At 48.6% G+C, this 13394-nt stretch overlaps 5 protein-coding genes across 5 annotated transcripts; 4 read left to right on the plus strand and 1 right to left on the minus strand.

Annotated features, from left to right (window-relative positions):
- Nucleotides 1-327: 327 nt before the first annotated feature.
- MYCFIDRAFT_173376 (uncharacterized protein) lies at nt 328-1959 on the plus strand (the record flags this gene model as incomplete). The annotated part of the gene is made up of 9 exons (XM_007926808.1): nt 328-358; nt 388-627; nt 662-699; nt 737-985; nt 1022-1546; nt 1580-1600; nt 1630-1696; nt 1733-1895; nt 1923-1959. The coding sequence occupies 9 exons, from the start codon at nt 328-330 to the stop codon at nt 1957-1959; spliced, it is 1371 nt and encodes a 456-aa protein (XP_007924999.1).
- Nucleotides 1960-2390: 431 nt separating this feature from the next.
- MYCFIDRAFT_163170 (uncharacterized protein) lies at nt 2391-3768 on the plus strand. The gene is made up of 3 exons (XM_007926809.1): nt 2391-2557; nt 2612-2939; nt 2993-3768. Exons 1-3 carry the CDS (start codon nt 2485-2487, stop codon nt 3396-3398), a joined length of 807 nt encoding a protein of 268 aa, XP_007925000.1. The 5' UTR covers nt 2391-2484; the 3' UTR covers nt 3399-3768.
- A 639-nt stretch (nt 3769-4407) lies between these two features.
- On the plus strand, nt 4408-5118 carry MYCFIDRAFT_195441 (uncharacterized protein; the record flags this gene model as incomplete). The annotated part of the gene is made up of 1 exon (XM_007926810.1): nt 4408-5118. One exon carries the CDS (start codon nt 4408-4410, stop codon nt 5116-5118), a length of 711 nt encoding a protein of 236 aa, XP_007925001.1.
- A 296-nt stretch (nt 5119-5414) lies between these two features.
- MYCFIDRAFT_210863 (uncharacterized protein) lies at nt 5415-6930 on the minus strand. Its single transcript, XM_007926811.1, has one exon. It carries the CDS (start codon nt 6912-6914, stop codon nt 5646-5648), a length of 1269 nt encoding a protein of 422 aa, XP_007925002.1. The 5' UTR covers nt 6915-6930; the 3' UTR covers nt 5415-5645.
- Nucleotides 6931-12043: 5113 nt separating this feature from the next.
- On the plus strand, nt 12044-13245 carry MYCFIDRAFT_210864 (uncharacterized protein). The gene has a single exon (XM_007926812.1). The coding sequence runs from the start codon at nt 12779-12781 to the stop codon at nt 13136-13138; it is 360 nt and encodes a 119-aa protein (XP_007925003.1). The 5' UTR covers nt 12044-12778; the 3' UTR covers nt 13139-13245.
- The last annotated feature ends 149 nt before the right edge of the window (nt 13246-13394 follow it).

Below are 13394 nucleotides of genomic sequence, written 5' to 3' on the forward strand. Positions count from 1 at the left end.
CAGCTTGGCATAGTTCTCCGACTCATTCGTGATCATGGTAAGCGATCGAGTCTCGATGCAGGGGTAGAGCGCTCTGCTAGACTGCTACCGTACAGTCGCAGAAATGGAGGGAGAATGGGAGATGGAAATGAGCGACAGGAATAGCAGCCACGCAAAGCCGAAGACGGACCGCCTTCCGCAACCCCTTCCATCAATGCATCAATGATCATTCTCTCTCCAGACCCTTTGTGCTCGTTGCAGTCAAGGTCCGTAAATATGGATGTTATTAGCCATCATCATATTAACAGAACTCCATCATCCTTCCATTATAACAATTAGAATACAGCGATGGGCTTATTAGACATCCGCCTCCTGTCCAGTGTCTCAAAGGTGTGCTGTTGGTGCGAGGCCTCCTTCATCAACCACTACCACACACAGTTATACTTGCCGCGTCAAAGTCAATATATGAACCTTGCTTGATCGGACATCCGACAAGGTTGAAGGTTCCAAGGCCGATGCCATACATGGATCATGGCATGTGGGCGCACGAGGGAAACAAGTTACTGCTGAAAGCGTCACCATGGTCGGCGCCGCCTCCTCTACGACGCCATGTAAGTGAGAGGAGTTCACCGGCCGCAAGATATGCAGGTATGAATAGCGCACTAGAGACCGCCTCCACAAGATGACACACATCTCGACACGCCCGAGGACACAAGGCCAGTGGGAGTTCACGGAAACACTCTTGAAACGTTTACAGGAGTCGTCCGAAGACCAGCTGCCAGCGACCATCGATGGCTTTTTCACACAGCATGGCATCAGGCTGACGCAGCATGCCTCCGGACTTCCTTCGCTGGCGAACAATCTCTCTGGGCAGCTTCACCCTTTGCTGAGCGACAACATACGGCGACTGGACTTGCATGTGAAGGTTTCGCTGCGACCAATACATAATCCTACGAGCGCATACGGTAAGCTTGTCCACGTTCTTAGTCCACGAAAAGCTATGATAGTATATCTACTAACTAGAATAGATCGCAACTTCCAGGTGGTTGATCAGCACATCGAGCGCTTGTGGGACAATGTGCCGATGCTCTTGTCACAGCTCCCACGTCTCAGGCAGTTCTCCTTAACTCTTGATAGTCTCTTTGACTCGACTCCACGCCCAAGAGACTACCAGAGACTGAGGCTCTTCCGCAATAATCGACTATGGGGAAGTAGGTCAGAAAACCTGCAGAACTCGGATTTCCAAGAGAAGGCCACAGCTGTGTTAATTCCCTTGCTGAGAGGACTGGCGAGAGGCAAGGAACTCGACAGAGTTGCAATCAGACATGTGCCGGTCGCCACGCTCAATCAACTTGAAGTCATAAGCGGCGAGCACCTGAGCGATGAGGAAGTAGCAAGAGCGTTCCTGATCATGCCGGGCAGAGAGGTCGTGCTCAAGGGATTGGAACTTGGCCGCAAAGACTCGTTTCTCGACCCTCCAATCCCAGACTCAGACAAGCCGCCTCCTCCTCCAGCGAAGACCATAAGACCTTACAAGTCAACTCCTCACTTACAGTCAAGTCCCAAAGTCTACAAACCTCGACAATTCTCGGAGTGCTAGGATCGAGAGGGCGCGAATCGAGTTAGTTCCATGCCTGTTCTCGAATTCAGAAAAACCGCGGACGACTGCCACTCATAGGGGGTAGTCATGGTCTGAGCTACATCACTGTTTTAGTGCGTGACACCAACCTACAGCTAATGTAAAAACAATAAGTTTATGGACTCCACGAATATGTACATAGCACAATGCAAGCGTCTTACTTCGCGTCTAATCGCGGGCTTCTGAACAACAGCGATCGGTGCCATCATGTTCTTCTCTTGCGAATAAACTTTCACCGGATCATTGGTGTCATGAGCGAGTTGACTACCTTATCAACGTGGTGTTGAGTTGTGTTGATGTACAGGGTGTATTATGCATTCGCGAAGCCGGTCGGAGACTAGATTGAGAACCGTGCCAATGCCCCCTTGTTTTTGTTCATATGTTGTGGACGGACTTCTGCGAAGATCACGGTAGATCGGCCTTCAACGAGTAGGCGGGAAGGAAGCACTACTGAGCGGCTTCACGAATGCATATGACACCCTGTATTTCCAATTCCTCTTCTCTTTCTCGGCCCATCGGATTAAAGTTTAGCGCGGCGTTTGACGCACATTGTTAAGCTCTCACCTTTGTGTTGATGCTTAGAAATATCGACATCACAGGTACGCAAGCTCCTCACTCACAGCTTGACCCTACCTGCCCTGCCTCAGCCGCGTAGCAAGGTACCGGAAAGCTCTTGCTTCTGCTTTTGCATAAGGTCAATATATAGGTTTGTCCTGGTGCTTCCCCTCACATTCATGTTTCGTACACTTCTACTACGTCGACAGCAGACAGCCAGCCACGTTCTCAAAGACACCACTACAGGCACAGGATTACTTGCAAAGCAGCCATTCTCGACTACGGCCGCCAAAAAGCAGAATAACGATAGCATGTCTGACGACAGGCCGACGGGATTGATTGCCAAGAGTGGTCTTGAGCTGCTGACGTTCGGCACTCCCAATGGTATGCGTGGCGATAGACAGCGGATCTTTAAGAGCTCATACTAATAAACCTCAGGCCACAAAGCGACCATTGTCCTTGAGGAGCTGAAGGAAGCCTACGGCAAGCCAGACTATGTTTTCCAGAGCATAAACATTGGACAGAACATCCAGAAAGAGCCATGGTATACAGAGAAGGGACCTAATGGTCGCATTCCGGTCCTTGTCGATCACGACAATGGCGACCTAGGCATCATGGAGGGTTTGGCGATCCTGTCGTACTTGACGCGACACTTTGATCCAGAGCACAAGTTCTCCTTCACGAAAGACCCGGAGCTCTCTCTCTGTGAACAATGGGTTGCCTGGCAACATGGCGGTCTTGGACCTATGCAGGGACAGGCAAATCAGTGAGTAGGAGGGTTCCTGAGACATAGCACTATTGCCATACTGACGATGGCAGCTTTTACCGCCTTGCGAAAGAGCGTATCCCATACCCTACCCAACGATATGTCGGCGAGACAGAGCGCTTATATGGCGTGCTTGACATCCGGCTCAAAGGCCGTGACTATCTGGTCGGCGACAAATACTCGATAGCAGATATTGCCAACTTCTCCTGGGTCAATGTAGCCTACTTTGCCGGAGTTGACCTCGACCAGTTCCCGAACGTGTACAAATGGTGGGAGAGAATCAATGCTCGTCCTGCGGTCCAGAAGGGCATCGCGATACCAAACAAGCCGACATTTACGAACGAGGTGTATAAGAAGCGATTGCAGGAAGAGCCGGAATTCAAGCAGAAGGACGATGAGCTGAAAGAGATTTGCAAGAAGGCCAAGGAGCAGTACAACTACAAGTTTTCAGCGCCATAGAAGTGAAAAGGCAGGGCAAGACGAAAGCGATCAGAGAGATGAAGGGTCTCAGGCCGGTCGCGTCAAGGGCAGGTGTAAAATCAGCACCTATGAATCGATACAAACAATAATTCTGCTGCGCGCTTCAGATCATTTCGTTCCCAGAACTTCTGATTTGTAGGACTCGCGCATTACATTCGCTCCTTCAACGGAGCGTACGCATGCGCCAAGGGTTGCTTGACAACTTGAGTCTCAAAGAGCTTCGAGAGCGGAGAGCTTGAGATCATCGTCGTTGCATGATGAAGGATCAAGGCACTGTGATTTACCTCTGTAGCGTAATCTAGACCCAATGCCTGCCTGGACTTTAGCAAATGCACAAGCTCTTAGCTTGACAGCGAATATCGCAAATGCTAATCAGGCGTCCTAAGTGGTCCATTGCGGGAATCCGGATTGTTCAGTACTGTACATCAACGTCAAACAAGTAAGCTGCATTCTGCATGAGCGGTGGGTGGACTTCCCGCACTGCGGTGGACTCTATTCCCATGTTGAGCTGTGATGAGTTAATCCTTAATATGTATGCAGCAGTAGACACAAAGCTTATTTGCTGACGGAGGGTCCTATCCAAGGTTCATATCCAGCTGTATCGCATTCGCTCGTTGCTCGAGGGAATATTCCAGCGTTGTGTTCCTAAAGGCGAAGGAGCTGCATTGGTCCCAGATGCATGCTGGAGGCTCTTGAGAAACCATGTGGCACAGTTTTGGCTCGCGGATTTTCGAAGGAAGCTTCCCGTGGACTTTACCCGCTGCTTGTTCCTGGTCGATTTTGAGCTTCGTCTGCAGGAGTCTATGGCTATTGTCAAGGCCAGGGAACGAAAGGATACCGTATGTCACGAAGACGCTGAATCGAGCAATTTCAAACGTGAGCTGCGGCCGTAATCCGGCATTACTCAGCCTGTCCGGAGTTTTTCCGAACAGAAAAAAATGTTGAACTCGTTCAGTGTTTGTGCCTGTTGTGAGACCTAGAAGCCGTGATGGCTTTGCTTGAGATATCATGCTTTTCGGTGGAGAGCGCGATACTTGCTGCGAGAGCAGGCGCGGACCGAATCGAGCTCTGTAACGAGCAGAGTGAAGGTGGCACCACGCCGCCGGCAGACTGGATCGCTCAAGTAAAGGCAGCCGTCGATACGCCCATGTTCGTTATGATCCGGCCACGCGGCGGTGCCTTCCAGGTCAATGATGCGGAGTTCGAAACGATGAAGGCATCAATTGACGCCTTCAAGAATCAAGTCGCCGGGTTCGTTTTTGGCATATTGGATTTGGACGACACAGTGGACATTGCTCGAACAGCAGAGCTTGTTCAAAGAGCGAAGCCGCTGCCCTGCACCTTCCATAAAGCTTTCGACCAGACTCCGAATCTCCTCGCCGCCTTAGAAGACGTCGTTAGGACAGGCATCAGTTTCGTGCTCACATCGGGAGGAGCACCTAATGCGCTTGCAGGTGTGCAGCCACTGAGACAGCTTGTGACCGCGGCTCGGAATCGGGTGACCATTCTCACTGCTGGAGGCGTGCGCCTGAATAATCTTGCTCAGATTCGACAGTCCTCCGGCGCGAAGGCGTTTCACTCGTCGGCCTTGGATCGAGGCAGTCTGTTACCAAATGTCGAGGACATTCGCCAGATGAAGCGAATGCTGTCCGTGGAAGTGGCTGATTCTGCTGCAGCTGATGAGGGCTCTCAAGAATAGATGAGGTTGGGGAGGCCGACAGCGCGACCTCGAATGGATGTGGATGTCACGCATGGCCGAACTGCGTCGATGGAAGACATAGTGCCACATTCGCCAGGTCGACAGTCTGGCAGGCGCTACATAGATGGACGCAACCGCCATACTTCATCAGAAGTGTGGGTTTTGGGAATAGAAAAGGGTGATGATAGAGAAGCTTGACCCCTGCTCAACGAGCCTACAAGGACCAGGTAGATAGCGGAGGACGACGACGACCCACTGCACAGTGCACAGTCAGCAAGGCATTTTGACAGAGCATTGCATGATGACTGTCTTGGCTGATAACACTGCCGACATGGTATCTTACATACGAAGCAGAAAGAGCGGCGAACACCCTCGAGCTGAGATGCTCAGCAACCAAGTTTCGACCCGAACCAGCATCATTGTACGTCTGTAATCCAGGATTCTGACAGATCCAATACGTTAAGACTGTCTTGCCTCACGCACCAAAAAGTGCGCTCTCTGTCGTAACATCCTCGTCAACATTACACCTACTCCGCGACCCAGACTGCCGCCATTCCCATGCCTGTACCGACACACATGCTTGTTAGACCGATCTTCTTGTTGGTTCGCTTCAGCTCGTAGAGCAACGTGCTGACTTGTCTTGCACCAGTGCATCCAAGAGGATGGCCAAAGGCAATAGCTCCTCCCTTGGGGTTGATCTTGCTGTGGTCCAAGCCAAGCTCATTGGCACACCACAGACACTGGGACGCAAAAGCCTCGTTTATTTCATAGATGTCGACATCATCCTTCGTAATGCCAGCCTTCTCCAGCGCAACGGGAATCGCCTTCCAAGGACCAATGCCCATGAGAAGTGGTGGTACACCGACGATCGAGGCAGTAACGTACTTGCCCATGACCTTTTGGCCCAGACGCTCAGCGGTGCTTCGCTTCATGAGCAGAACTGCTGCAGCTCCGTCCGATATTTGTGAGGCGTTGCCTGCGTGGATGGAACCATCCTTTGCGAATGCAGCCTTGATCTTTCCCAATGACTCTGCGGTCACTTCACGCACGCCGTCGTCGCGGTCAACCACTAGCTCTTTCTCTTCTTCAGTCTTTGGGTCTTGCCATTTCGCCTTCAATGGGTAGATCTCTTCCTTGAACAAGCCTTGCTTCTGCGCATCCATTGCCTTTTTGTAGCTGTTGGCGGCAAACTTGTCCTGCTCCGCCCTGCTGATCTTCTTGTCCTTGGCCATCTGCTCACTGAGAAGTCCCATGGGAACTTTACATTCCGCAGCAGACTTGTGGTTTTCGAGAAGCTCGCTGAACTCAGTCACGGCCTGTGGGCCATATTGTGTGGACATGCTCTCTACACCAGCTCCAATGCCAACCTCAATCATGCCCGCACGGATGGCGTTGGCGATCTCTGCGCAAGCTTGCAGGCCAGAACTGCATTGTCTGTTCAAGCTCTTCACTGCCGTAGTCTCTGGGAAGCCAGCTGCCAACGCTGCGGCGCGGAATTCAGTGGCACCGCCGCCAGGAGCGAGGACACATCCCACAGAAATGTCCTCGACTGAGCTCGGGTCAATGCCAGATCGTTCGAGGAGACCCTTGAAGGCGCCGTGCAGCAGATCGGCTCCTGCAGTGTCCTTGAAACCTCCACGACCACCTTTCGTGATTGCTGTGCGCAGCGCAGCGGTCACGACGATGTCATCAGGGTGCTTTTCGAGGAGTGATGGTCTTCCTGATGGCTGCATATGTCCGGCGACTTGTGAGATGCGCCCTTGGGCAGCGGAGTTTGTACCTGCTTGGTTTGCCATGATGTTAAGTTGGGTTTGAAGAGGAAGATGGAGAAGGAGAGTTAGGAGGTACGATTTTACACACTACATGTACCGATTGCTCTCTGGTGGTCATCACCTCCACATGACCATAGAGGCATAGAAGGAGCCTCGGACATGGACTGCTTTGTCTTGTGAAAAACGGGCCTCGGTCGTCGTCACCTGATGACGTCTCACGGTGCACCTCAAGTTCGATGCAGATGCCGTCTACGACGCAGCCCAGTGTCAAGCAGTGTAGACTGACATGCTTTGTTGGACGTTCGCGAGCTGAATGATGTGAAGTTCACTGCAAAATGTTCTCTAGCGGCCACCGACGGTTCAGACGACAAGGGTGCAGTGGACTCAGTCATCTCCGGGTACTGTAAATAATGTCCATCGTCGCTCCAACTTGGAAGTGACCTATTAACCAACCCTCCGTTATACTACGCCGCCGCCCTCGTGCAGTTTTGCTGGACCGGCCACGCGATACTATTGTTTGCGTTAAGGTTGAGAATGCCAAGAACCTCGTGACCGCGATGCCTGTCTATACTATTTCTTAGTAATCAGGTCGATAGAGTGTAGTTTTATCCTTACACCGCTTTTAAGATGTCTCTATTAGGCAGTATGCCTATAGAGATAGTATATATCGTCGCTACCGTCTATATTGCTAGCGATCTTTTGCTTATATACTACCTCTTAATAGCGCTAAAACTACCGAAGAAGGGCGTAGATGCCGCGCCGTAGGCACGAGCGAGTTAATCGCGTAAACTAGTCGAGAAGGAGCTACCGGCTTATAAGGAGGCTATTATAAGGCGCGAGTCGCTGAAGAAGAAGATAAAGAGGTCGGCCTCGGCGGCTTTAAAGAAGTTTAATTAGGCTTACGCATTCGATACTTCGGCGTATAGAGAGGTCTCGGAGTACTTAAAGGGCGCATCGGCAGCGATTAGTAATAATAACAGTAATAGTAGTAGTAGTAGTAGTAGTAGTAGTAGTAAGGGCAGTAATATAGAAGGTAAAGTCGCGCCTAGCAAGTTAACGACTATAGGCGAGGCGCCTAGCAATAATTAGTTAGCGTAACGGCTTATAAACTAGTAGTTAGTAGATAAGGAAGATATCGAGACTGCCTCGTACGACTCTTATAATAACCTCTACTATAAACAGTGTTAGCGCCTTCTTAGCGGCAATTAGGTCCTTAGAACTAAGAATAAGGAATAGAATAGTGCGGCTACTTAGCCTACTAAAGATGCTTTCTACTAAGTAGTAGATAAAGCTAAGAAACAAGGCCTCTTTGTTAGAAGCTATATGTTAGTTGTATCCGCTACGAGTGTAAAGAAGGCAGAATAGTTCTACTAAAGTTAGAAGCAGAATAGTAAGTAAAACGGCTATTCGAAGAGCGTTTCTATACTAATCTCTCGTAGCTAAGGATTATAGCAAAGCACTTAATGCTACTCTTAAATTTAAATACGAAGGTCGAGACAAGGTCTATATTAATATCGAGTTTAAAACAGTAGCGAAGGACGCCCTCGCTAGCGCTGTTCTCAAAGTTAGTAAACTAAAGCTAAACGACTAACAAGCTATCGATAGTCTTACCTATATTGCAGAAGAACGAAGGTTAGGCAATTATAAGACTAAGCTCTAAGCTAACTATATATACACTCTTAGCAACTGTAAGAACTATAGTAGCTATTGCTATTATCCTAAGAACACGCTAAATACGGAGACATATTACTACTAGTTCTATAGTGAAGCTTTAAACCTATAGTCTTACGCCCTTACTATAAAGCAAGAAGGAGTAACTCTAAAGAAGCCGCCGGAGTTAGCTTTTATAAAGATAAAGGATTATAAGGATAAGAAGCTTAGTAGCAGACTAAAGGGCTGTTCTAATAGCATGCTAGCTAACTTAAGGATACTAGAACTTCCTTAAACACTAGCTTAACAACGAGGCCGTTCTACTATTGATCCTAGAGCTATTGTCCGAGAGACTATATCGAGTCTGCTTCTAGTCCTTCGTAGCGGCTTAGCTAAGCCTGCTATCGCTTAACCTAAACCTTAATCTAAGGTTATAGCAGAAGAATCGCCTGTTCTAGTATACGTTGCAGTAACGCTTAGAACGCTAATCTTAAGCCTAACTCGTTAGTTCTTTAAGTATGCTATAAAGCAGCACGAATAGTCTAATCTAGAAGAAGTTAGAGACTTTAAGAAGATAGAGTTACATTTCCTTACTAAGAAATAGGACTGTAATTAGATAATGCGTGTCTCTAAGAAGTACTAGAAGGAAGAACTTAGCTTCTTTAAAGGCTATAGACGTCGGTTGCTTGATACGTTAAAGCGTTTCTAGAAGATAAAGCTGTCTAAGAGGGCAGAGAAGTGATGCTATTTAAACAATAATAACGACATTTATAACGGAGCAAAGGTTGGTCTCGCTAGTTTATATTAGTGTAGGGTTTATATAGTATCTAGAAATTAAGTAGCTTACTATTTGCTCCGTTACGTGTGTCTCTATTATCGCTACCGCCCTTCGAATCTCCTTACAAGCGGAGAGCTTTGCGCGGGGCTTAGCATTCCGCACTACTTCTTCGAAATTCGAAAACATCCGCTATACTGCTCGGATTATAACTAAATTAATAGCGGAGCTTCGTCTAGATAATGTCTTAATATTGCCGATTTTTAATAATGTAGTTTAGACGTAAAGTAGTAGTATTATACGACTTAGAGGTAAAGGTAGTCAAACTCGAAGCCTAGCTCCGTCGCTTCCGTATTAAAGTCGTATACGCCGTCGATATTATATCTACTATGCCTAAAGAGTCCGGTTATATTAAGGCCGGCTATATACTTAAGAGCCTATCTAAGGAAGTTAGCAAAGCATTCAAAGTCCTTCTGCATTTGCTTGTTCTTCTTTAGCTATCTTTTTAGTATATTGAAGGTCTATTCTATTAGATTAAGGTCTAGCGAGTATAGCGGCAAGTACTCTAATCTATAGCCGGCTAACAGTATTATCTCTTTAACCCTCTCGCTATAGTAGATCGAGGCGTTATCTATTATAAAGATCATCTCTTTACCTTCAATAAGAGGCAGTACTTTATTCTCTAGCTAGTTATTAAAGGTAACCTAATCTACGGCGCCTTCTATATAGAGGGTACAATTAAGATAGCTATTAATCGTTAAAGCCGGCAATATTAAGGTGCGTCGTTGCCTTTGCGCGTACTAGAAATCGTAGCAATCTATGCCCTTTAGAGACTAACTATACTTCCGGTAAGCAGTCTTCTTATTAGAGGCCGTCTCGTTAAGGAATATTAGCTTATCTATAGGCTATTTCTAGCTCTTAGTATACTATACGGCTCTTACTATCGGATTGCGCTCCTTCGCGACCTGCTTTGCCTATTTCCGAGTCTATTCGAGCCGATTAGTAAGCGTACGCTATACGCTCGAAGGATACAGTTCTACGCTAAACTCGTTATATAATGCTATATATATCTCTTCGAGATATGAGTCCGGTCGATTAGATAGATATTCTATTAACTACTAGTCTATTTCCGGCGTTAACTTCTTTATACGGCGCTTTACCTTCTTCTTCCTCTTCTTATCTAGTTTAGGCGATAGCGGTAGGGTCGGACCTAGTATATATACCTCTCTAAATAGCTTATAACACTTCCGCTATCGATATATCGTCGCTATACTCGCACTAGTCTTCGAGATAATAGTTAGAACGTCAAGATTGGCTTCGAAATATAATACGGCGAGTTTGGCGGTCTTAGAGGGCAGGCGGCCTAGTATACCGGCGTAAAACGACGCGAGGAAGGCGCTAAACACCTATAACAACACCTTAGTATACATATTTAACGGCTATACTATCAACAAGGACAACAATTCAGTATTAGGGCGAGTGTGCGCAGAAATGGGACGATTTGGCTGATTTACTAGCAAAATTATAGTAGGGTTTCCCAGGTCTTGGCATTCTCAACCTTAACGCAAACAATAGTATAGAGCAAGCCACGATCGCTTCCTTCCACAAGATATCCTTTGAATATTCTAAGGCTGTAGGCGCTCCGGAATATCTCGACCCACCGATCTTCCCAGAACCAACGCGTTTCTTCACGGCAACAGTGTAGGCAATGATGCGTGTGCAGATGTCCAGGCACCAAGAAAAGGTCCAAGAATACTGACTGAGCTCGTAAGGCGCATTCATCGATAGCTCAGCTTCCATGGAAGGCTTCATGTGTTCCTTCATGCAGCTGAGCAAGCGATTCGCCTGTGGTTATACACTGATTTCTACTGTAGCCAAGAGTCCATGTCGACTTTGGCACGGACCATTCTGTATTGCTCCTTCAGGATTGGATTCCTTCCTTCGAATCAACTCAGGGCAACCTTAACATGCAAGCCACCAAAGCCTGACAGCCGCTGAGAAAGTGCCCTGTCAGCCTCTTGACCCTTGCGTGCGTTCACTCCATTTCGTACAAGAGTGTCGAGCCTTATTAGAAGCTTGTCTCAGCTCGGCCGTCAGTATACACGGCCTTCATATAACCCAAGCCTTCCGCGCTTCTCCCATATACGAGACGGCAACCTTCATTGATCGTGCCACAGCATAAAATTCGGCACTTCAGCATCCTCTACCGCGTGGCAATCTGCCAAGGCCCTACATTGATCGTTCGATCGGACAGGCTCGTACGCGTGTCATGAGCACAGCTCGGACTAATCTGCATTGTGGTGGCAACTCTGCGGCGAAAGGTCCCGTTATATCTGGACAAGATCGTGTCACTTAGCATCGACGCTCAGACACTACATGCACTCGGTGGCACGACCGAGCGAACCGCGATGCCGACTGCCACTCGAGACCTCTATCATGTCAATTCAAAGCTTCCCAAGATACATACAGCATATCAGATCACGATCCCGAGGCCTCCCTCGTCACCATCGCCAATGTCAGCCATGAAGTTCCCTGCAATGCCCTTGGGATCGTCAAGAGAACTGCCGATGCCCACTGTCTCGAGGATTCAAAGTCTCGGACAGGCACAAGCAACATTGCAACACTGCTTTGCAAGATTGTCCAGATCCTGGCAGAATAGCCCGACACGATCCTCGCCTCCAGAATCACCCGTTGACGCGAACGAAAGACGTCACTTTCAACAATGGCTCGAGCAGTGGGAGCAGGCGTTCACGAGCTACCTATCAATGTCGATGGCTGGCATGAAGACTGCCGATGTCACCCGATGTCGCATTCTCAAGGCAAACCACCTTTGCTGTACCATTCTCGCGTCGGATGGAGGATCTGCCAGGGCATTCGATGGATTCGATGCTGAATTCCAAGCAATTGTTGAGCTAGCGGGTGCAGTGTTGCAGGCACGGCCAAGATCGAATGCTTCATCGAGTTCTGAATCCCCGACAGAATCAACGCCAGTTTCGAGCACGCTCGATGTGCAAGAACCGCTCTACGTCGTCGTTGCTCGATGCAACAGAATCTCAACCCGAAATACGGCGCACGAGCTGCTACAGAAGACTAGTCAACGCTGACGACATTTCACGAAAACTCTTCTGGTTGACACACTGCATCATGGTGATGCAGTCATGCGATTGCGTACCATATCCCAACTCAGTATGTGTGCTTTCAGCACATGGACCGGCAGGATTCCGCGCTCTACCATCGAACGTCTAGGGTTGCTGGTCAACTGCTAGCGCATCCTCCAGCTTCAGTTTGCCATGTGGAGTATGCTTGGCCGAATAAGGCGGACATCTGTTCCCTTTACCGTGCGGCTTCCTGAATTGCCATCCGATGCACATCAACTTCTCATAGGCTGCGGGCACCACGAACTCAGCTGGAGAACCAGAGCCCTACCTCCCCAAGCGCTGTGGCTGCATAAACACGGCGGCCGATGGCAATGCTGCAGCCGATGCAGAATTTTCAACCGAAAGAGACTTTGCCGGAAATCCCGAGCTGCAGGAGGCGCAACGTGAGAATGCGAAGCGAGCGGCGTAGATGTGGCTACATACCTGCCTTACGAGGCATCGGCATACCGTTCGCATTACTGTCCTTCAGACTTCAGTGCTGCAGTGCTGGACGCCCGACGGGATTTCACTATGGACATTCCGACCGTGAAAATTTCCTGAACTGGCAATTCTTTCGGATCAAGGTCAGGCGTTGCGTTTTGCTATGCGTTTCTGGGACAGGATTGCTATCATTGCACGCAAGATTAACTACATGTGTATACTTTGTTGCGAGCACCGCATTTTGAATCGCCCCGAGGAATGTAGATCATGATAGTATCGGAGTGCAAAGGGCTATCAAGTAAATGTCGAGTGATCAGATACATGCGGAGAATGTCAAGTGTCAGCGACCGTGATGCTCTAATTATGAAGACCATTACCATTCTTGGCAGCTGATGCACATTCGCTCACGTACACATTGAGCATGATTCCTAGCGGTCTGCTAATAGCTAATACGCAGACCACAATGACACACCGGGATCCCCAACTCGACTGCTGGAAAAT

Source organism: Pseudocercospora fijiensis (genome assembly GCF_000340215.1).
Source record: "Pseudocercospora fijiensis CIRAD86 unplaced genomic scaffold MYCFIscaffold_3, whole genome shotgun sequence".
NCBI classification, from domain to species: Eukaryota; Fungi; Ascomycota; class Dothideomycetes; order Mycosphaerellales; family Mycosphaerellaceae; genus Pseudocercospora; species Pseudocercospora fijiensis.